Genomic DNA, 25,842 nt, shown 5'->3' with positions numbered 1-25,842 from the left:
TAAAGGAGTTGGATGTGTATCTAAACATGGTGAAAGTATCAAAACTAAATCCACACAATCCATATTAGAAAAGCGAGCCTCTAAACGAGCCGTTTGGACTTCCGTAACTTTGTGGCGTCACAAAGGTTCGCTCATTATCATTTCTGTAAGAAATAATAGACTAACAAAGTGTTTTTTTCAAAGCGGTCGAGCGGTCGTCATCGTTTATTACCGGAGAGTTTTCCCTACCTGTAGCCGCCGGGCCGCGGCGTCTCACGTTTCACTCTCGAAACGGTTAGCCAATCGGAACGGAGGGGTCGTTAATATTAATGAGCCTTAAAGACACGGAGACAGAAACGGCCTGTTCTTGGTAAGGCTCAGAGAGATGCTGGAAAATGAACGTGGAGAAATGGATTGAGAGTGTTTTTGGTTCATGACACCACACACACAGCTTTGAATGGACAGAAAGACACAAAATAAAACTCTGGACAGTGAGAATATGGACCTTTAAAATCCTCGCCCCCTCAACCATGATTCATGGTTTTCTATGTCAACTTTTTTCAGTGTCAACGCCCCCTCTGCACAGAGTCTGGATGCGTTGCTCTCAGACCCTTGATATAAGGATCCGAGAGCGAGACTAACTTGATGGTAGCTGAGTGATGAGGCCGCTGCCTGGGTGGCTGGGGTCAGGGACTATTTTCTGGGCCTTATCACGACACCTCTTAGCATAAATATCTCTCACAGATGGCGACTCTGTTCCGATAATGTTCTGTGCCGTTCTTACAACCTCGTCAACACAACTTGAGTGAACTGGAGTTTACCGTGCATTCTCAGTTCAGTTCATGAGCGGTCCAAACCCTGCGGGACAGGTTACTCAGTGTTTGTGAATCCTCCTCGCATGGTGAGCGTATCAGAGTCGCTCCCTCGCTCCCTCTCCTCCTCCTGGTCATTCCAGCGGCGAGGCTCAGGGTTTCTGGGGAAACGCCGCTCCGTCCTGACAGCCTGCTGACTGACGCACAATACACAGCGCTGAAGAAAGTCTCAGAGAGCATCACCGCCACAACGAACCCCTCTCTCTCTCTCTCTCTCTCTCTTTCTGTCTCTGTGTCTCTCTCTTTCTGTCTCTCTCTCTCTCTCTCTGCTTTTTGCCAAGTCGCTGTCAGTCTGTTTGCACTGCTCTCTGAATGATTTGAGCATCTGATTAGTCCGTTCAGCCTCTTCTCTGGCAAAGTGTTCCTGCAGCTACCAGAGCGCTCAGAGAAACTCCCATCGACCCAAAACCTCATGAAGAGGGCTTCAGTTTCATGTTTTGTCCAAAGAAAAAGGAGGGAACCCACATGCTGCTGAACATCGAAAAGGAGGAAAGAGGCAGAAAATCCTGTCGTGGCGTTTATTAATCCACGCTCTGTTACACAAAAAAGTGCAAAGGTTCAAAAACCAAAACTCCAAACACCAGGAGGCGAACATTTCAAAATACCAGAACCTTTTTAAAAGGTAAAGACAGTCACATGACCAGGACACATAGGTCCTAGGACCTATGTACTTATTGTTGGGAGAGAGCGTCGATCAAACGTGATATCTCAGGTGATTTCTCTGACATCACTGGTCCAATTTTGACAAAACTTGGAGGGATGATTAATTTTTGCACTGTTTTCCAGCGTTTAAAAAATTACATTTATTGGCCTGATGAGGGCGCTATAGTTAAAGGTCAAAATTTCACCTCCTGCACTATCACTCCAATTGACACAAAATGCACAACACACATCCAGCTATCTGTACAAATTACACTGATTGATCTAATGAGGTTGCTATAATTAAAGGTCAAATCACAGACTGTAAAACAGATGGAGTAGTGAGTGTTCTGCGCCCGGTGTCTTCTGGAGGGCCGTTGGGCTGCAGATTTGTGTTTGTTGACATTTTTGGGAGCCGGAGCAGCCAAAGAGAGGCAGCGGGCGGAGCCGAGGTGGAGGAGGTGGAGTTTGGGTCGTTTGCAGCGCCGCCTGCTATTGGCCCGTAACCTGTCAATCACCTATCCTGTGATAATATCCCGTTAATTACAGTTATTTTGAAAATCTCCATAAGGACACACATTAGAAGAAGTGAAATTAGCTGCTGACACCAAAACCTCTTGTGTAAAAAATGTATTGACTTTATATTTTTATCAGAAGTTGGGTTGTGGTCCGTTGACTTCATGGAGTTTGGAGGTTTGGAGTCTTTCTGGAGCCGGACTCTAGCGGACGTTAGAGGAACTGCTGCTGCTGAGATGATAACTCAGAAACTACCGGACAATTTTGACAAAATTTGGAGGAATGACACATTCTGTGTTCTGGTGTTTAAAACGTTACCCTGATTGGCCTGAGGGATATAATAAAGGTGAGATTTTCAATCTTTGACAGGCTGTAACTGCTAAACTACCGGTCCGATTTTGATGACATTTGGAGGGAAGCTGCGTCTTGTTTCTGATTGGTCCGAGGACTGCTTGCATCATTCACAGGGGGACGCATGAGCCAAACCAATACATGAGAAATTTCATCTTTATTTAAAAATATATGTTATGTATATATAAATCTCTATAGAAAATCTAATTTAGGACAATATCAAGTTTAGTGCAGTGCATACCAACAAGCAGGAATATAAAATGATACAGATAATAAAAAACACTGGCAGAGCAAGTCGTTTAGTCCAGACTCATGACTCATAAGCTTCCTATTAGCGGGACACAAAAGAAGGAATATATTCTCATGGTGAAAACCCTCTGAGCTCCAGTGGGTGTTTACACAGTGGGTGTGTGCAGGACGGGGGTCTCTGTGGAGCCGGCTGTTTACTTTTAGACACATGTAAAGCGGTTTGTTCAGACCGGCGGCCCGTAAATTTAATTGATCATTTGGAGTGACGACATGTTTTGCAATACCTTGAGACGCATACCAGTCATTTTTAGCCCGGGTTTCGCCTCCTGCGCGGCGGCGACGGTGGTCCAGTATGTAGGTCAGTCACTGAAGATTCACAGCTTCCAAAAATGACAGGGAACGAGACGGCTAGGGACCCGGACTTGAAAGTTCAACAGCTGGGAGACGTTAGGAACGAGATTCCCCCCTCGGCGACCCAAATGAACACTAATGAACGGACTTAAAAGCGCAGATGGAGGGAAATGAAAAACGACGAGGCGGCGAGAGAGTAAGAGTGAGAGCGGACATGAGGGGGAGAGACGAGTGGAAGAGCAAAGAGTCTTTGTTCGGTCAGACGCTCTGAAGCAAACTCTGCAGCGGAAACGTGTTGCGGTGCGAGCCGGCGGAGAGGCGGACGCTAAGTCCCACACCGCCTGTCCCACGCCGCCTGGCCCACGCCGCCTGGCCCACGCCGCCTGTCCCACGTCGCCTGCCCCACGCCGCCTGCCCCACGCCGCCTGCCCCACGCCGCCTGTCCCACGCCGCCTGCCCCACGCCGCCTCCCCCACGCCGCCTCCCCCACGCCGCCTCTCCCACGCCGCCTGCCCCACGCCGCCTGCCCCACGCCGCCTGCCCCATGCCGCCTGTCCCACGCCGCCTGCCCCACGCCGCCTCCCCCACGCCGCCTCTCCCACACCGCCTGTCCCACGCCGCCTGCCCCACACCGCCTGTCCCACACAGCCTGTTCCACCATCTGTCCCACACCGCCTATCCCACGCCGCCTATCCCACGCCGCCTGTCCCACGCCGCCTGTCCCACGCCGCCTGCCCCACGCCGCCTGTCCCACGCCGCCTGTCCCACACCGCCTGTCCCACACCGCCTGTCCCACACCGCCTGTTCCACACCGCCTGTCCCACACCGCCTGTCCCACACCGCCTGTCCCACACCGCCTGTTCCACACCGCCTGTTCCACACCGCCTGTTCCACACCGCCTGTCCCACACCGCCTGTTCCACACCGCCTGTTCCACACCGCCTGTTCCACCGTCTGTCCCACACCGCCTGTCCCACGCCGCCTGTCCCACGCCGCCTGTCCCAGTGACCAAAGGCCTCTAGTGTGTAGCCTAGATCCTGCTACACGCTACATGCTACACGCTACATGCTACACACTACATGCTACACACTACATGCTACACACTACACACTACATGCTACATGCTACACACTACATGCTACACGTTACACGCTACATGCTACACACTACATGCTACACACTACACGCTACACGCTGCACACCACACACTACACGCTACACACCAAACACTACACTCCACACTACACACCAAACACCACACACTACACACTACACACCAAACACTGCACACTACACACCAAACACCACACACTACACGCTACACACCAAACACTCCACACTACACACCAAACACCACACACTACACACTACACATTACACACTACACACCAAACACTGCACACTACACACCAAACACCACACACTACACACTACACATTACACACTACACACCAAACACTGCACACTACACACCAAACACCACACACTACACACTACACATTACACACTACACACCAAACACTGCACACTACATATTACACACTACACACCAAACACTACACACTACACATTACACACTACACACCAAACACTGCACACTACACATTACACACTACACACCAAACACTACACGCTACACATTACACACTACACACCAAACACTGCACACTACATATTACACACTACACACCAAACACTGCACACTACACATTACACACTACACACCAAACACTACACACTACACACTACACATTACACAATACACACCAAACACTACACACTATACATTACACACTACACACCAAACACTACACACTACACATTACACACTACACACCAAACACTGCACACTACACACTACATATTACACACTACACACCAAACACTGCACACTACACATTACACACTACACACCAAACACTACACACTACACATTACACACTACACACTACACACCAAACACTACACACTACACATTACACACTACACACCAAACACTACACACTACACATTACACACTACACACCAAACACTACACATTACACACTACACACTACACATTACACACTACACACCAAACACTACACATTACACACTACACACCAAACACTACACATTACACACTACACACCAAACACTACACACTACACATTACACACTACACACCAAACACTACACATTACACACTACACACTACACATTACACACTACACACCAAACACTACACATTACACACTACACACCAAACACTACACACTACACATTACACACTACACACCAAACACTACACATTACACACTACACACCAAACACTACACATTACACATTACACACTACACACTACACATTACACACTACACACCAAACACTACACACTACACATTACACACTACACACCAAACACTACACATTACACACTACACATTACACACCAAACACTACACATTACACATTACACACTACACACTACACATTACACACTACACACCAAACACTACACATTACACATTACACACTACACACTACACATTACACACTACACACCAAACACTACACACTACACATTACACACTACACACTACACATTACACAATACACACCAAACACTACACACTACACATTACACACTACACACCAAACACTACACATTACACATTACACACTACACACTACACATTACACACTACACACCAAACACTACACATTACACATTACACACTACACACTACACATTACACACTACACACCAAACACTACACATTACACACTACACATTACACACTACACATTACACACTACACACCAAACACTACACACCAAACACTACACATTACACACTACACATTACACACTACACATTACACACTACACATTACACACTACACACCAAACACTACACATTACACACTACACATTACACACTACACACCAAACACTACACATTACACACTACACATTACACACTACACACTACACACTACACACCACATACTACACTGGAACTGTCTAAGTGTCCTTGAGTTTGAGAATTCCTTCACTGAGTTTCCCTTCGGGGATAAATAAAGTACTCTATCTATCTATCTATCTATCTATCATCTATCATCTATCATCTATCTATCTATCTATCTATCCATCTATCTATCCATCCATCCATCCATCCATCCATCCATCCATCCATCTTGAGCACGGCTTCCTGCTCCAGTGGTGAATGTTCCCGACCTCTGACCCCTCTGGTGAAATGCATCCATGTATGTGTGTCTCAAAGAGATACGCGGAGAAAAAAATATTTATGATTACACTGTGTAATACAGCGATTGAAGTAAAATTCAGAGTTTGTATTTCTCTGCTGTTCCTTTCTCTGATGGCTTGGAGGGAATTCCTGTTTTTTCCATGTGACAGTCAGGTGGCTCCTGAAACCACCCAGGGGAACAGACCGGACGGTGTGATTCCCTGATACCCTTCACACAAGATCAGCTAAATTTAGCCACCATTTAAATCTGTGTGTAACTCTGGTAGAGTCTTGTGTTGTGTCTCTTCCTCCATGATAAAACCCCAAAATCAGTGATTCTGTGATCTGTTGCTCCGGTAGAGCAGACTGGAGAATTGTGTTTTTTTCTCTCTCCATTCACTGCCGTTGAGGAGGAACAGTCTGAAAATCACTTCTAGCACATAAAGGAACGCCGACAAAGCAGATTCTGACAATATATAAAAAAACTATTCATGCTGCTGAATTGTATTGAAGTGAATCTCTTTCTTAGTGTTTATTAAACCTTTCAGTCTGAACAGGTGGAACACTGAAATCCTCGTGAAATGAAGAAAATAGTTTAGTTTACCAATAATTATAGATGAAAAAAGTGAGAGTAGTTCGTTCATTTAATTCAGAACATCCACTGTAGTTGAGAAATAGTCAAGTTGCTTATATAAGATAAAATTATTATTCCTTATTCCTTAAAATCATCAATATTCATGATCATAACATCTAGAAAACTGCAGCACTAGTTTCACCTTGACCACAGACTGCAGCAGACCAAACACACCAGAACACCAAAAAAAAAGCAGGGACTATCCTTCAATCAGTGATTAGGACGTTATTAAAAATACCTTATTTTACTGTTTGTCAAGGCGCTCTACTCACTGGAAGGTCAGATTCTGTAATCATGGAAACTATGAGTCATTATTGCGCCCGGTCTCAAGGTATTTTGGAAGACTGTTGAAACTTCAGCTCTCCTCCAATCAAATAAACAGAGGATATTTTAAGGTTGTTTTGACTGTTGTTACTGTTTTGACCATGCTGCACTGAGCTGGGAGGGAGACACGTGCAGAAGAACACATACGTCCTAAAAGCAGCTAAAGACATAATCATTTTACCACTGATTGGTCTGAGAAACTTGATTTTCATTATAAATATACCGTATCTGCAGTGCTACCTAAACAAAAGGCACTCAGTGTATATGAAATGTGTATTTTGTGTCATCTGCTTGACGGCTTGTCTCCTGTTTTTCCACGCAGGGCGAAGTATTTCCGAGGGAAGAAGCTGAATGGGGAGTATGAGATCCGGGTGGAACAGGTACGGCAGATTCATAACTAGACTGTGAAGAGTTTAGTCAATTCAAAGCTATGGACTTGTTTATCTAATAATTCTGTTTTAATCACAGAACTTGAATGGATAGAATGGTCATTCCCCTTCAAAAAAAACGTTCCTGCCATTTTTATGTGTACGTTTTCGCAGTTTGAAGTTTTAGTTCTACAATTATTTCTCAGAGGCAGAAATAATCTCATTGGTTCATTAAACCTCAGTGGGCGGAGCCAAAGAACCACAGATTTGCGTAGCTCAAGTTAGCTAACTTGCAAACTAATGGCAAAGAAGAAACTCTGGTCAAAATATGAATGAAAATATAAATGGTAATGACTTCTTTTTTCATTCCTTCATGATGTTGAAGGTCAGCAGCTAGCTAACTAGCTTACCTAGCTAGCTATAGGCTAGTATGGTAGTTTGAATTTGAAGGTCAGCTAGCTAACTAGCTAACCTAGATAACTTCGTATGATAGATTGTATTTTTTCAGTTAGCAGCAGAGCGCTAGGCTTCATAATATTATCTTCCTCCTCTCTTACCTCTTGTCTTTTTCACTGAGCTTCAGTCTGATGTTACTTAGCCAGAAAAACTGTGGTTCTTTGGCTCCGCCCACTGAGGTTTAACTCAACCAATCAGACTCCAGGGCAGCTCTGCCTCTCAGAAGTGTTTGTAGAATTAAAACTATAATTTGCCAAGTTTTCAGAACATCAAAACAGTCCCGCAGGGATGAGTCTCCACATTACATCTTTGTTATGCAGCCTTGAATAGAACAGACTGTAAGAAAATCTCAAGGTGACAACAGATCATCGGCCTCTCTAATGACCTTTCTTATCCTGCAGCTACTTGAAAAGCGTTTACCCAGTCCAGCTTTAACCTGCTTTTAACCCGGTACCGCTGTGCCAATATATATGAACAGAAATACGTTAAGTCTAGACATGCAGTATTTACAGTGGGGCGATAGCATCTAATTTCCCCTCAAAACGCTGTTTGGCCATACATCTGCAAGCCATTGTTGAGACTGGAGCTGTCTTTGAAATGGAGCGGTGGGTTTTTATGGGAGCAGGAAAAACGGACCACAAAGAGCTGGACCGGTGATTTTACAGCCTGTTTGCTCAGCGCTCTGTTGTGGTCACGTCCCAGGCCGTCTGTAAGGGGGGGTGGGGGGGTGGAATTAGCATCAAGGTTTTTCTGTGAGATGTGAACTTAATTTGCGTGGAATTTTTCATCTTGCGGCGTCACGGCTATTGAACCCCAATAAAAACATGTGGCAGAGTTAATCGGCCACCCTAAACCAACATGGCGGGACGGGGGTCGCACCGCGCGAGCCTCCGAGGGCCCGGCGAGCCTCCGAGAGCAGAACTGACCTACTTAGATCTCGCCAGACCCTCCCGCTCTTTCCCAGAAGCCCTCGTCCTGCAGGATAACGAGTCGGTCGCTAATTGCCTTCAGCAGCCGGGCTCCACCTAGTTAGGTCAGACTCTTCGCGGGACAACGGAAACCCGATCCCTGTGTGAAAAGGTTCGCCACATGCTGAGATGAACCCTGTTAGGAGACGACAGTAAAAAGCAGAGAGGCCCTTTGCACTTTCTCCCTCTCTCTCTCTCTCTCTCTTCACTCCCACTCTCTCGCCGGCTCTCCACATCTCTATCCATCAAACACTTGAATAGATGTTGATGCGACGGCCCGCACCAACGTCGAAAACCTGTGTAAATAAAGCGCTAGAGCGAAAGTCGAGACGATGCCTGTAGTCGTCCATCGCTGCCGCCTGCATCGTTTCGTGAATTCGGTGCCTAATTATCTTTCTTCAGTTCAAAACAGTTCCCAAAGCTGCTTCGGTGTGGATTTTTGCCGTGCCGTAACATCATATTGTACACGTTTTCTGCGTGTTTGGCTGGACGTTGAACTTGGCGAACCTTCTCTTGTTGTCGTCCGTCAGATGCATGCTGGGTGTGAGCTCTCTGAACCGGCGCTCACAAGCCCCAAACCAACATAACTCTCTCTCTCTCTCTCCCCGCGGCTCGCCTGCTGCCTTATAAGGTGCCATCCTCAGACTCAAACCCAGACTCATGTGATGCTCACAGACTCCTGATGCCAATCTGTACGATGGGCTGAGAGAGAGAGAGAGAGAGTTCTGCGATGCTGAAATCTGATATCTCTTAACCTAACCTCCCGTCCGCAGTAGATTTGTGAGCCCATTGTTTTGCGAATCGTTCCTTCCCATTTACATGACCCACTTTGAAGTTACATTTGACGCCTCGGGGTCCTGTGTCCACCGGCTGCCTCTTATTTAGCGCTGAACAGATGCTGGGGGGGGCGGCGCCGGTCGTAGCTCTTGATGCTGCTAATCGACTGTTTAAAAAAAAGGGGGTTTGAAGCGGCTTTTGTTGAAGTCGTAGTGCCTGGTGCTCTCCCAGAAGGAAGCAGTATCCTCAAGTAAGATCTCCTCTTCCTCACGTTTACTTCCTAGATGAGTTTCATTTAAGGTCAGTGTGAGATTTTGACCGTTTTCTCATAACTTCTGAGATTCTGCTGCTGAGAAACAAGCCTTGGATCGTCTCATTCAGGTTCATCATGCTTCTCACTTCGCTCTGTCATTTTGTTTCTCACATGTCTTAATATTCTCTTCTCTTCTAAGTCTCTAACGGGGCAGTAAGGTACGAAGCCCCTAATGGAGGAGAAAAAAAATAGATGGAAGAGAAAAATGATAAATAAATCCTCTCTTGCAAAACTTTTGCATTCTCCCGAGAAACTTTTAGTGTGAATTGTGTGGCCAAAAAAACACTTTTTTTAAACTAGGTAATAATAATAATAATAATAATAACCTTTATTTGTATAGCACCTTTCATACACAACATGCATCAAAGTGCTTTACATCAATAAAAGGCAGATAAAAGACAGATAAAAAGATAAAATTCATATAAAAGAACAAACAAGATGCATTGCATTAAAAAAAATCAAATCAAGTAAAATAGAAAGATAGAAGAACACAACAAATACTGTAATGTAATGTAATGTTAGTGAACTAAACTAACGCATTGGAGAACTTACCATAAATTACTTCTGTATGAATGAAGTTTACCAAATGACATGCATAAAACAATGACCCAGAAGTACTTTGATATTTGCGTACAAAACTAAAGCCCCCCGCCCCTCCCACCCACACACACACACACACACACACACATTTTTTTTCTCACACTTAATATTTCTCAAGAAAACGCAAACTTTTCTCGCTAGAACGCGAAAGTTTCTCGGGCGAACGAAAAAGTATTATTTTTTCTCTCCTCCATCTATTCTTTTTCTCCCCTTATTTATTTTTCTCTCTTCCATTTATGTGTTTTTTTTCTCCCTCATGTCCCTTTAGGGCCTCCGTAGTAAGGAGAAACATCTCAGAAATCAATCAGCAGTCTGAGTGAAGCATCTACAAATGAGATATCGTACTTTTCTCATTTGTCTCAAGCACTTCTTGCAATGAATGTAGACGTACAGTATATTCTCATGTGCATCTCTTTATTGCTCCTAAGGGGGGTTTAGGACAAAGAGTTCACATATCATTGATCCTAAATTAATACGAATTTGAGATGCTATATGAGTGCTAACAACATGCTAAGCTCTTACACTATATTTTCCATTCAAAACTATGTGAAAAAGAAGCCAGCGCTGTGAAGAGAGGTTCCTGGTTGACACATAACTTCAACGCACGCCAAGTTCCAGAAAGGTTTCCAACACACTTGACCTGCTGCAAACAGAGCTGGGAGCTGTATATTAACTTCTCTCACTCTCACTCTGTTTGTCAGTCAGTCCCTCGCGGCTCTGGAGGAGAGTTAATGTGCCGTTACACCGGGTCAGCGCTCGTATATCATGAAAACTGACGACTGTGACTCACACTGAACCAGGAGATCCAGAAGAATGATGATAAAATGATAAAAATTCACGGTTTCTTTTCCACTGTCATAATCCCACTGAGTATTTTAAAGATGTATTATGTAAGTTTTTGGAAAAGATCCTGACTCCAGTTTCAGTTTGTCATCTCCACTGCTTTTTTTTTCTTCTTCATAACCACCTGTCAGTCGTCCTTGGGCTAAACAACGCAATAACATACAAACCAGGTGTGTGACTGTGATAAAACACATGACAACAGGAGAGATTTTCAAGCGTCCAGTGGCATTTTTTTCTCATGTCCTACTTCGTTTTATGATGACAAGCCGTTCACAAAGGAGCTATATCACTATATACTGTATAGTCTCCCATGCATTGAAATAAGAGGACAGTGACTGGCCTAATAGGGGCCCTATAATTAAAGGTCAAGATTTCTAAATGTATCTCAGACATCACTGGGCCCATTTTGATGAAACTTGCAGTGATAGATAGATAGATAGATAGATAGATAGATAGATAGATAGATAGATACTTTATTGATCCCGAAGGAAATTCTGGTGTACAGTAGCTTCCAGCGTGCACGTTACAGGATAGGCCAAGGTACAATATAGTCATAAAAAACAAGGTGAGACTAAAACAAATGGGAATAAACAGAAGATAAGCACCAGTCCTGGCAGATACTGGAAAAGTGCCTGTGAGATATGCAGTATGTAGACAACTATGCATGTACAAAACTGAGTAAACTAAATATATACTAACTGTCAACATAAGATACTGTCCATGCGGCAGGCTGCAAGATACATGGTACCGTACAGGTGTATACAGAACGCTGACATAATATATACTGTACATACATGATGACAGATGAACAGATGAACAGTGATAAACTAGACCAGATACAATAAACGAAAATGACAGATGTAGTCACATGCAATGTACAAAGCAGTAAGTACCCATGTGCAAAACAAGTGTAACTCAAACGATACCTCAGACACCGCTGGTCTGATTTTGACAAAACCTGGAGGGTGGATGTATTTTGGCACTGTGACTGGCTTGATGGAGCAGCTTAAAGGTTAAAATGTCAAACTTTAAAAGGCCGTAACTGCTACACTACCAGTCCGATTTTAATGAAACTTGATCATCTTGTTACTGATTGGCCGAAAGGGGGGCCTGCATCATCTGTGGGGGATGACATGTTTCACGACATGTTCTCAATGTGTGCTAGGGTTGCACAATTACTCATATACAGTCATATATCAGATACATCAGATTTTTCCACATTTCATTTCACTTGGCACGCCTGCTGTAGTTAATAGATTAATAGTCATGATCACAATATCTAGCAAAAGAATTGGGGTTCTCATTTTAGCAACTAGAAAATGTGTTCAATAGAGCACAGACCTCCGCCGTGTCTGATAACCACCTTTTGGTGATAAGCCACGCCCACCAACACGCCCCCTTTAGGCCAATCGACATGAAAAGTTAATCGGTTCTTCCTTGGCCCATAACCAACCTTCATACCAAATTTTGTGCAAATCCGTGCTCAACTTTTAGAGATATCCTGCTAACAGACGGACAGACAAGACTCTACAAAGTTCCCATTCAGATTAGAGAGATGATTTTGATATAGATGCAGCGTAACGTGGCTCGTCACGCCTCGTCTCTCCAGAGGTTTCCTATTGGACAGAATGACTCTGCTTGGCCTTTAGCTTCGGAGGCTGGAGACTCGACCGACCTGTTATCTGTTATCTGTTATCTGTCATCTGTTATCTGTTATCTGGACACATTTGCTCTCCACTTTACCCAGAGATCTGGTGTGTGCGTCCAAAACAGTGGTGTGTTCCAGAGCTCCACGGGGCTTAGCGGATTATCTATCACCCACAATGCCTTTTGTGTCCCTTTTGAAGTGCGTTGGATGCGTGCAGCGCGGCGGCGGTGCCAAGCTGAACGCCTCAGCCGCTGAGATCTGCTGTGACTGACTGTTCCTTTATGTTGTTGCTCTGCTGGTGATGTTTGACCCTTTAAAATTCTGCCGGTGCATCATGAAGAATGTCAAAAAAATAAAATATAAAATGCTTGGAGAAATGATCGGAGGCATGATAACACCAAACACCATAACGCCATAAAGTCCCTTTAACATCTTTGTTGACTTTGTTGACTCCTATCACTTTGAATGGGGACTCGTTTATATCTAAAGTTCTGACATGCATACAATCATTTGCATTAAATATTTACTAAAATCGCTGAATTGTTAAAATTTGTTCCAAAGGACACTGTCTTTTTTCCTCTGACTGATGCTGAACGCAGCTCCATCCACTGCTTCACCAAACAGTGAGATTAGACATTCAAGACAAACCTGGTTCACAGCTCCCATCATGCATCTGTCACTGTATCAGCTGTCAGCAGTGATGTCATCATGCAGTCCACAGCAGGGAGCTGACCGCTATATAGCTGAGAATATCATGTTATTAAATTATTTAAAATGTATTAATAAACCGGTTAATGTCTGCATCAGTTGTTGTAGATAAAAAAAGTTGTGCTGCATTAACCTGAAAGTCTGATAGGTGGATTTTCTTTATGAGTTGCACACAAAGGTGTCGATTGGTCACTTTCGCAAACACACTAAAGCCGCCATCTTTAGTGTGTGTGTGCCCTGTCTATATATAATACTCTCTCTGATGACACCCAACAAAAGACTCTTCTCTGTCCGCCCGCATGGGAAATCATCAACACTGCAATTTACGCAATTTGGACAGATTAGGCAGTTAGAAATCAAGGAGGTCTGATGATTGTGAAAGAACAAGGCGGCTCTTCAGGTTGCCGCTCCATGTGTGTTTTTTTTTTTTTGTGGGTCGTCAGGGGCAACATCTGCTCCGCAGGCCGATGACCTCAGCGGCGGCGTCCACGGTAACGGACGCTCGCAGCCGGTCGGATGGATGGTATCTGCTCTCTTTCTTGGCTCGGATCCACCCGGCGATGTGCGGCATCTGGGTCGATTCCTCGCTCAGGACGGATGATTTGTTTCGGTTCCCGTCTTCAGACGTTCGGGCCGGGTTTTGCAGTTGCCCCGTTGCCCGCCTGTTTGTCCCGTCGAATCGAGCATCTGTCTTAGATTCCGACATTCAGTGGGTTGTTTCTCCGCTGTACAGGGTGGTAGTGATTACCGGCAAATACTTCTCTGCGATGCGCATGAGCGGCGCGCACAGTACTTCAGATCTCTCAATTGCATCAGTGTGTGATTCGGCCGAGCTTATCGAGAGAACTTACTGAATAACTTACTGAATAACTTACTGAATAACTTACTGAATAACTTACTGAATAACTTACTGAATAACTTACTGAATAATGCAGCAAGTCAACAAAGAAGTCTTCCATCCTGCATCTGTCCTGCAGCTACGCTCCCACAATGCATCAGACACTGCAGAAACTACTCTTTCTTAAATACTGTAGACAGAACTGAATAGGCATATCTCTACGAACCAGTAATCCCTTAAAATACCCTTACATTTACATTAATTCACCCCTTAATTCATGCAAAATCCCCTTAAAATGAGTTAAGGGAGTTCTTAATGGAGGAGACCCCATCAAAACCTCCTTAAACTCCCCTTAATGTTTGACTGCGTACTTTCCAATTTAATGTAAAATTCAGGGATACAGGTACTTTCCCTTAATAACTCATGAATAACCTGTAAACCTGCACAAAAGGCATGAAAAATCCCTTAATTTCTAGAATCTCCACGAACCAACCCATGAATTAAACTATGTTAATTATAATGGATAATTAATGTTTATGTAATGCGAAATTGAGGACATTTCTGGGATAAAATTAAGGGGTTTGGTTTCGTAGTGTATTGTAACGCAAAACTCTGATCTTTCAAATTTCTCCTTACCAGACTCTCTTCTTTGCACCGTCTTATGGCTGAAGAGCAGAGTTGGGCAAGTTACTCGGAAAATGTAATCAATTACTCTTTACTTATTACTCGTTTAAAAAGTAATCACATTACTTTCACTTTGCTGTGTTGCCTATCAGATAAACTGGATGTTGTGTTTTTCTCTGTGGAAAGAGTTTTGCTGCAACACAAAGTTTACAACAGACCAGAATGTTGTTTGCATCCTTGAGTGAGATCAATTCAAAGTAATGGGAAAACTTCCAGCTGCTGAAAGTCTGCGTCTCTCCCTCAGCCTCCATCTTTTGTTTTGCTTTTTTTTTGTTTTTTAGCTAACACCTGATGTAAAGCTGCTGCAGGTCCTGAAGAGTCAGATGAGGAAAAAAAACACAGGGATTTAGAAAAAAGAAAAATGTCAAAGACGAGAACAGAAAAGGTTGAAGGGGGTTCAGGTTTAAGTAACGCAGTAACGGAGCGTTACTGGGATTAGTAACTGTAATGCAACTGAATTTAAAATTGTAATCCCTTACACTAGTGTTACTGAAGAAAGTAATCACATTACTGTAACGCCTGTTGAAGAGAGAGCAACAGTGCAGCAGTCCAGTAAACATGCATTAAAATCTAAAATCTAATCATCCATGCAACAATTTCTTCTCAAGTTTCTGTTTCATCCAAGTCAGAGTTTGTCAAGACTTTTTTTTTTTTTCATCGAAACAGAAGCAGTGAAGCAATAAAAGAAGCACTTTTTGTCACAGAAAAACATCTATTCTTGGATGCAGGGAAACCACACAATGAGAGGCTCCATCTGGACGAGCGTTAAGCTTTATCAACAGCTTTCCCAGTTTGGTCTTCACTCAAAAAAAAAACTCTGCTTTTCTTTCCTATCAATGGAACAAGGGCAGTATTAGAAGGATTATAATAGCTGTCTGTGGCGTGGAACAGGAGAAGAAAGTTAAATATGGTTAAATATGGTTAAATATGGTTAAATATGGCTCAGTCGTGGTCAGCAGGCTCAGTTATGGGAAAAGCTGGTTCTTACTTTGCCTTCAGAGCTTGAAACTCCCTTCTGCCATGATAGGAAGTCATAATTACGATGTGTCACATATTTAAGTGCTCTTGGTCAAAAATAACACCAGAAATGACCCTGCAAAAGAAAATTAGCTCTTTCTGGCTCTTGATATATTTTGGAAATCAAGCAGCACAGACATATTTTGTGCTTCAGGGATGGAATTGATGTTTTAATTAGTCTGTTAGTTGTTTTTTAATGTTGTGCATGGCTAATATGCATGAATTTTGCATGAAACCGATTAGGCTACAATATAACATTTCAATTTTGGCACATTTCTATCTAGTTTTGAATTGTCTTTGCTTGTTTTCTCCTCTTGGCGCTCTCTTCTCTGTCTGTTCAGTCATGGTGGCTATCGCTGCTCATGCTAACTACCCAGTTCTTCTTCTGCTGTTTATTCCCGAACGAACCGGAAACGTAAAACGCATCACTTCCTGTGTGGCAGAAGAAAGAGCTGCCAGACTCTAGAACGGACAATGGAGAAGCTTTATGAACTGGATATACTGTGGGTTGGATCACTGTTGAGTTAGAGCAGTAAAAACAGACATTTATTTATATTAAGTTTCTGATTGTGACGTTTAAGTGTAGTTTGACTGGTCGTTTAAGTTGTTTTTTGCCAGAGGACAAACGTTTCAGTGCCTGTTTACCAGTTGACTCGTGACTCCCAACAGAAGGCACCTTACCCACCTGAACCTCCGTGACACAGATTAGCACCGATCTAAAAATACTCCAGAAGATTCCAGATGAGCTTTGTGTGCTGCGGTCGAGTCGCCCGGTGTTTACTGTTTACTGAGCCGTCCGCAGCCTGCAGGCTAAATGTAGCTGCTGGAAAATACCCCGCCTCTCCACGCTGTCCCATGCTGCTGCACAGCGACTCGCACTGCAGGACGCTTTGTTGGCCGTTAGATAATATTGATTAAAGTTATTATCCATGCGGTTTTCATATAATTAAATGTCTGTTTTGCTGCTGTCTGTCCCTCATCCCAACAGTGATCCAACCTATATCCAGTTGATGAAAGCTTTTTCAGCGTCTGTCTGAAAGTGAAGTGATGGGTTTTATGTTTCCGGTTTGTTTGGAATCAACAGAAGAAGAAGAACTGGGTAGTTAGCATGAGCAGTGATAGCCACCATGGCTGAACAGACAAAGAAGAGAGAAACTCAAACTGCAGCAACAGTAAATCCAAGCTCCGCCCACACTGTTTGATTGACAGGTGATCTCTGATTGACAGCAATGAGCACTTGGCACCAGGGATAGAGTCAAAATTTAAAGAGTAACTGAATCCCAAACCCAAGTCTGTGGTGAAGCCTGACACTTAGTGGTGAAAAGTAGGGTACTGAATTAGTCATCTGCTATTGGCTGGTCTTTGGTGCCAGGTGATGTCACCACCTGTTGTACTCTATAGAAGGTGACATCACCTGGCACCAAAGATCAGCCATCTTTAGAAAATGAGGAACTCAAGGATTACCACTTTAAATGAACTAAAGGCTGAAAAATGCTTTGTTGAAGTTATTAAATTCAGCTTGAGGTCCAGTGGATCTTAATCCCGAGCCTGTTGTGTCCCGAAGCCGCTTCCCCCAGCAGGCCGGCTCGGAGCCAGTCTTAATTCAACATGGATGCAGGTCAGCAGATGAGAAGAATCAGTCGTCCCATGTATCACTTCCTGTTTTCCTTTCCCAGGGCAGGAGCCGCTCCGAGACAAGTGTCTGAATGTGTTACCGTGATGGTTACCATGGCGCTGTGAAAAGGCTCCTGTCCCGCCTCCTGGGCCGGTGCCCCGCACCAGCCGCTTCATCCATTACCGCCCAATGACAGCGGCCTTTAGCGCGCCTCTTGCCCAGAACCAGCCAATCACAGACGACGTTAGGCTCTTGCCAAAACGTTGCCCACTCTCTGGTTTTATCTGGTCGCAGCAAAAGTCAACGTAGGCCTCTGTGTTGGGGATTTGCCTGGGAGATGCACTCACTACTGCAGGATGTGTGTGTGTCTACGTGTGTGTGTGTGTGATGGAGTGTGTATTTGCATGCATTTAAGAGTCTTTCTTGGCAAGGCGTGCGCTGCTGAGCACACAGATGTTTCTTTCAGAGGGAGTATCGGTAGAGGAGAGCTAAGAAAAGGAAGAGAGCCAAGTGAGTCCCGGAGGCGCAGGGAGAGTGAGCGGCGCCTCGTTGTCCCTAAATGAGATTACGGCATCTACTCGCCCCCTGCTCTGCTCCGGGAGCAACACAATAAATAAAAGAGGGGGGTGTTTTTCACTTGGCAAAAGAAGACAGTTTCGTCACGTTGGCGCATTGTTTCAGAAAAGGACTTACTCCCCCGTACAGAGTTTACGGGGCCACAGCACTGGATGAAAGGGAAATTTATCTCTGAGAAAATTGCAATATTGCTCATAATGTTTTTCTTTTCATAGATAGTAGATGAAAGCTGAAGTAAAGCCTGGTGAAGCAGGCTGACAGCACTCCCAAGTCTCAAACGACCACTGCATGAAAGTGTGTAGAGATAGTAATTGACTTAACTTGCTTTGAATAATGCCAGTTGCTGGGTTGAGGAGAGGGTCAGCTGCAGGATTTGATATATTTCTTTAGATTTTATTTATCAAGGGAAGGTTGACGGAGCATGCAAGCTCTTTCAGCAACACCCTGCTTGTTATTCATACACCCAGTAGGGGGTGAGTGCCTTGCTCAGCAGCACTTCAGCAGCAGTTTGGAGGCTTTTTTTGTTGAAGCATGCCGAGCAGAACAGCCTGCTGCATGCTAACCGGCGATCAGCTGTCAGTCACTCAACCAGCTGTTTATTGTGCTAGCTAAAACATGCTTTAGCTAAATTACACAAGCATTGTAAGCGATAAAAGATCATGATAAAAAGTTACCAGAAATGTCAAGTGCAGCACTAATTTGCCTTGAGGCTGCTATTTTCTGTAAGATCGTGGTAACTCTAAGTTTTTGAAGTCGTAAACCTCCAGGTGATTCTCCGTGGTAATCGTTTACAAAAAGTCACTGCAGAAGTTCTGTCTCCCTGTTGATCTTATTGGACAGTAGAGGAAAAAACAACCTTTTTCAACTTGGGGCCAGGGTTGCCAGATGTACGATAATTATTGTACGATATACGATGAATAATTCCAAAAAAGCCCAAATATACGATAATTTAGCCATTTCAATAAACCCACAATGAAACCTTGTTTGACAGCTGGTTCAAGATCAGTGTATTCACCTATACCTTACGTTAGAATGCAGAAGAGTACCTGATCCTGGATCTACTGTGAACCCACCAATCAGTGTAATTATTGGTTAAGTCAAGGTCACGTGCTGGTGTGGATTGTGATTGGATAGCACAATGCCATGGGACGGTTCCTATTGCAAATGTATTGGGAGTAGTGTGAATATAGCCTTGTAATGGTGCTTAAGACAGTTTTTCACGAGCGAAAAAAGCTTCACTCACAACAAGTAAACAAGTAGAAAAAGACGCTCTCTGCTACTAAAAATGCGTCCTGTCAGATCGGGCCTTTACGCATTTACTTCATCCAGATTTTCCAGACGGTCCAGGATTCAATCCGTCGACCTTCCCATCACAAACCCTTTTCTCTGCATCAACATTACCATCATGTATATATGTAGCTAGTGAGTGTGATGCACACTGAGCCTGTGAAAAGCATTTGGCTCCTGTTCTCCAGTGATGACACACATGGGATTGTGTTGTTTTGTTTTCCCAGCAGCAGCATGTTGTGGTCATGTGACGCCAGAGCAGAACAACAAAGGACTCCTGGCCTGGGGTTTGTACTTCTATGAATGGCACTTTAATTTGATTATTTTTTTTGTTTTCTTAAAGTAATATTTCATTGTTTTACACTGCAGTGAGTCTTGAATCTGCTCAGATTTTGAGTCCTCACAGACATGAAACATAGCTGGATTCTTGCTTGGTAGTCGACCAGAGATGCCAAATTGAATTTTTTTTTCCACCCAGAGTCAGCAGGCAACTCGTTTAGGGCCCATTAAACCCACTACATTAGTGTCACTTCTCATACTTAAAAGTGAAGTGAAGACTAACAAATGGCAGCGTTTGATGTGCGAGGTCGACCCTGCTGCTCAGCGTCCCTCAGGGCTTCTGTACCTGCAGCATGTGGCGGTTAAAGAGCCTTGAGACGACTCTGCCGGGGAACGTGGGGTCTGTGTATTAGACCGAGTGAAGCCTCCCGCCGTGACCCCGCTGCCCGCCATATCTCCACTTCCTCTCTGAGGAAACGGAGAAAGCGTGTTCAGAGTAAACCAGGGTTTTTACGCCGGGAGTGTTTCCTCAGGGCCGCGAGCTGAGCTACATCTGTAAACATCAAAGTCAGTAGGGCTGTAGGGCAATTTCTGATCAATGTTTTGGGACATTTGATCACATAGAATCTAAAGATTGTGCTATGGAGATTTTCATATTCTTTAATTCTTCTAGCTGCTTGGTGCAGATTTAGCTAATCCACCTGTGGAGCTCCATGACGGCTGCAGACGTTGTTGCTAGCAGACTGGTGATGAAACTGCAGCAACACACTCCGTGCTTTATTAGTTGCTGTGCCAAGGAAGGAAGATAGTTTGCGATCTTTGTTGTTCTCTCCTATTTTTTATTCCTAGGCATGTATACTACTTTAATTTGAAGACAGTAGCCTACACATACATCGGTAACTGTTGGGTAAGTATGGTGCTGCTGACGGTGCTCCTCTTAGGCAATAATATTATTATATCAGGAGCTATAATTGTCTGACAGTGATGATGCACTTAACCTTACAGACAAATCTTACATCCGCAATGTAGTAGTGGTTTCTTCCATGAGAGCATCATTCATAAACCCCTCTGCTGTAGATAATGGCTCTTTTATCAGCCTTAATTTTATTGGCCATACCACAGAGGATGTCATATGTTTTTAATACTTCCCTCTCTGTGACTGGTAAAGTTTGCTGCAGTGTTAAGACTTTGCTATGCCAAACCACACACTTTAAAACTCTTACACTGTATGCATGAGACTTAAAACGGCATCATTTAGGTAATGGGACAGAAGAAAAGGAGATAATTTCAGGAATGCCGAAGTCAGCAGGAGCATTAACATCAATGGATTTCTGGACTGCAGTGACAGTCATTAGGGAGAAAATTGAATTGTCCCTCCATAGTCCTCATCCGTCCAGAAAGTCCATTCCCAGAAGTCGAGTCTCGCCCCTCCTTTAGAGGATCTCTGGGAGTTTGACGGACTCATTAGGTAGCCAGGCTACGGCCTTTCACAAGGCGCTCACTGTCCGGGAGGCCGCAGACGAGGGATAACTCAATTTGTCTCCTCTCACCAGCTAATACTCTCTCTCTCTGTCTCTCCGTCTGTCTTTTTCTCTCCGCTGTGCAACGTGCAGAAATGTGAAATGAAGTGAAATTAAAAGAATGTACCGTGGTCTTAAGTGTCTTTCCTCTCAGTTCTACTCCATTCCAGGAAGGACGTCAAGTTAAAGTGCAGGAGTCCGTTTCTGTAACTCTTAAGTCAAATCCACTCGGGTCAAACTAGCGGCACAATAGAACATTTTTACGTTGGCGTTTTGAAAGAACTCTATTTCTGTCAGAAAGCCAAAGGAAACAAGAGGACCTTTTATGCGCTGAAGTACAGAAATGCCCTACTTAGCTCAGAACCACTTGACCCAGCGCTGAGTCACTGAGTTCAGTTCCTGCAGACAAACTTGTATGACGTGACGTTTTGTTGTACGATGCGACGTCTAATCGCACGGTGGTTTCTTGTGTTCCCCCCCAGGCGGAGTTCTCAGAGATCAACCTGGCGTCCTACGTGATCTCGGGCTGCATGGTCGACATGCAGGTCACCAAAGGCGGCACCAAAGTGGTCAGGTAAGACGCCGGCAGGCAGGCGGGGAGCTCGAGTCCTTTGGTGACTCGGCTTTGACGCATTTGCCCACGCAATCTGTGATCTGCCTCAGCGAGCCTGCACAAAGACTCCACTTCTTTTTCTCTCAGTGGCATTAAGCATGACTGTGTGTATGTAATGCTGCTTTCAGTCAGAGAAATCAAGGCTATATAACATGATTACGCCAGTGGGAAAGCTAAAAATAAAAAAGACTGCTATTATTGTCACGCTTACCCACATTCGCCCAAGCTCGAAAATGCCTGATTGATTGATATGCTTTTACGAAAACACAGAAGTATTAAAAATATTCAATCTTTTCACCTCATTCTATCTTTTCATCTCTTTTGAGCTCTGGTTCTCAGAGCCACACAATGCCGGCCACAGTGTTTCCCAGTGTTACAAAATGCATGTTATACAATCTGATCAGCGCTCTGGCTGTGCTGATAATTCCCATAAAGCCGTAGCTGTGTATCGGTTGCAATGCCAACTATTATGGTAACAAGCTAGTCAGTGATTTTTCTGCTTTTCTCCATTTTTTATTTGCTTATATGTATACCTCTTTGAAGAAACATTTTCAGACAGCACACATGCATTGCTCACCTTTGTATAAAAGTCATAATACCCATGATAGCATTTTTTTTTACTGCAATTGTGTGTTGGCAATGTGGACAATACCTTGCACTACTGCAGCACCGTCATACCAATAATCACAGTAAACAAAATGCTCCTGGCTGTTACCTTCTAGTTTCAAAATTAGGCTTTATTACAAATGTCTAGGAGTTAGAGCAGGAGGGGACTGTTTTTGTACAAGGAGCCAGAGTTGGGCTGAATCAAATATAAAATACAACAGAGCAGTTACACTGATTCTCGCGGGCGAGATCTCACAAACCTTTACTACTCGTCCAACTCCAACTCCCCAGTGCTGATTTCCTGTGATGTTGTAGAGCGGCTTTTCCCAAAGTGGGGTACGCCAAAAAAAATCTGTAGTACCCTCTCTGTGTCAAAAATAAACCCACACTTTAAAAAAACCCACTTCAGTCACAGTAATTAACAGTCGGCAGTCTACGGAGCGAAAAAAAGTTATATTGAGTCCACGATTTACTGTAACGTGCGCATGTTTTAGTCCATTCGTGCGCACGAGATACAATTCGATCCCTCGATTTCGTTAAACTGTGTATTTTAGGAAAAAATGCAACTTAAAAGGAACCTTTTAGGTATTGCAGATAGGCCTAGTAAGGATTTGGTATGTTAATATCCATTGTCTGTTTACACTGAATAGGCAAATCCCCCAAATATTGCAACATATTTAGCCACTTAACCTTCAGGCCATGTAAACACAATCCGGTGCTGCAACACACCCAGGACAGCGCCACATTTAAACATAATCACCAAAATGTGCACTGACTCTTTATAAGCTTGTGAAGAGCGCATTATATATCAAGAGTGCGATATCACTATTTCGAGGGCACGTTTTTGTGCGCACGTAAAGAGGAAATCGAGGGAACGAATTGTATCTTGTGCGCACGAATAAAGAGAAAACGAGAGCTCGAATTGCATATCGTTCGCACGTTACAGGAAGTCGTGGCCACGACATAAATAATTTTTCTCCCTGATCCATCTCACTCCTCATGCTCTGGATCCTCTTCATGCCGCTTGCCAGCGTCTGAGCAGGAGAGCCTCATTGAAATAGCAACGAACGGGGCCGTAAAAATGGAGTTTAACCAGAAGCCTCTACCAGACTTTTGGATTGCATTGCACACAGAGTATCCTGCCCTGGCAAACCGTGCTGTTAAGACTTTAATGCCCTTTGCAGCAACATGTCTATGTGAGAGTGGGTTCTTGGCCCTCACTAGCATGAAAACTAAGTACAGGCACAGACTGTGTGTGGAAAATGATTTGAGACTGAAACTCTCTCCCATTCAACCCAACATTGCAGAGTTATGTGCTTCAAATCAAGCGCACCCTTCACATTAGTCTGTGGTGAGAAGTCGTTCATATTGTGCTTGAGCTGATGTGCGTGTCACTTGTTTGAAATATGAGAGGGCTTTTTACGAGGCTGAATAAACAGTCATGTCTTCATATAGGCCTACTTTATGTTTGTTATACTTCCTTTTTGTAGCAGGCTTACAAACATGGCAAAATGTAGCATCATATGAGAGTTGGCGGTCTGTGGAGGTGGAGGGGGCACACAGCAGGAGGGTGAGTGTTTGAGGGGGTACAGGACTTTAAAAAGTTTGGGAACCACTGGACTTAAGGTGACGTAGTGTACAATCTGGCGGCCATATTGGAGGTCCTCAGCTCTTGGGCAACAACGGCTAAGAACAGCTGATCGCGTTTCTAAACGTACAACTTGTCCGTCTGAACAGAATTGAACAGACGGTTAATTTCTGTGCTGTTTATGACTGGGAACTGATCATTTTGCCACTGATACATTGGATTTTGGGTTTAGATTAAGTCAGCTTGTTAGCTAGCTAAACATAGAAGCTAGCATTAGCAGTGGCTAGTAGTCGCATGTTAATATTAACATTAGTTGCTTTGCTAAATCTGCTAGTTAGTGAACAATAGACAAAGCTTTAATATTAAAAAAAACAATGTAACAAACATTTTGAAACAAATCTACATTATTGGGCTATTCACTTTTTACTTATAACATTAATGAATTGACCTTTTTTTCTTGCCCAGTTGTTATACTGTAGGCTATATTTAGTCATTATTCGCACCCAGCCAGTTCTCCGCTGGACCTCCATGTTGGCGCCGGCTGTCGTTGCTAGGAGATTAGTGACATTTCTGCAAAGCCGCTGTAGTCCTCTCCTTCTTATCCTCCTAGCTTCATACTGGGCTCATGCATCATGATTGGTTGATTAGATCAGCTAATTCACTGCACGCCGTCCAGTGTCAGTCCACCGGTCCTCATCCTGCTTCGCAAGCTTCTTGGGAAATATCAGCTAATCTTGGTGTTGTCCTTGGCACGGTTTATCACACGGTTTCGTAAAATAACTTTCTTATCAGTGTTGGAAGTCGTGTTTGTGCAGGAAATGGCCTGAGCATGCAGGCGGTTTGAAATCAAGCGAGGATAATTACAGACCAGGGGTGGTGAGACCAGTAATGAGGCCTAGATTACACTGCAACCTGTTGTCCAAAGTGACACTGAGGTTTTTGTGTGGGTTGAATATTTTGGGTGATATGGCTGTATAGATAGAGCAGCCAAATTGGATGCAGATGGTGTGACTGCTGTGGCGAAGCAAAGAGCCTCGTTCACAAACACTGACATTCACTGCCAGATTGTTTTGCGGTTTAGATTGTCGTTGATGTTTCTTTGCTTGACTACAACGCATACAATGGTTGTTTCAAGCAAGCAGTCTGATTGGCTGATGACAAATAAGGCAGGGCAGCCTAGAGGTTGGGAAGACTGTCCTGTAACTGGAAAGTCCCAGGTTCAATCTCCCCGAAAAAAAGCCAATATTGACATTGAACCTCTAGCGGCTCACTCTTTGTAAGTCGCTCTGGATAAAAACATTCGCTAAATGCCAAATGTGTAAATTGATTGGAATCTGTTCTCATGTTAGATCTTTGGCCAATGAAAGCTTCGCCTATAATTATTTCTTATGATAG

The 25,842-nt window shown here is 43.9% G+C and overlaps 1 protein-coding gene across 1 annotated transcript in view; it reads left to right on the top strand.

Annotated features, from left to right (window-relative positions):
* Positions 1-25,842, top strand: part of syn3 (synapsin III) — a 133,704-nt gene that overhangs the window by 20,307 nt on the left and 87,555 nt on the right. Inside the window, exons 3-4 of the mRNA XM_078282174.1 lie at positions 7,466-7,523; positions 22,123-22,214. Coding sequence (XP_078138300.1) covers positions 7,466-7,523; positions 22,123-22,214 — 150 coding nt within the window. The remainder of the gene's footprint in view (positions 1-7,465; positions 7,524-22,122; positions 22,215-25,842) is intronic.

This window comes from Centroberyx gerrardi, chromosome 24 (genome assembly GCF_048128805.1).
Source record: "Centroberyx gerrardi isolate f3 chromosome 24, fCenGer3.hap1.cur.20231027, whole genome shotgun sequence".
NCBI lineage: Eukaryota > Metazoa > Chordata > Actinopteri > Beryciformes > Berycidae > Centroberyx > Centroberyx gerrardi.
Note: the sequence above shows the minus strand (reverse complement) of the source record. Positions and strands in the feature narration are given on the sequence as shown.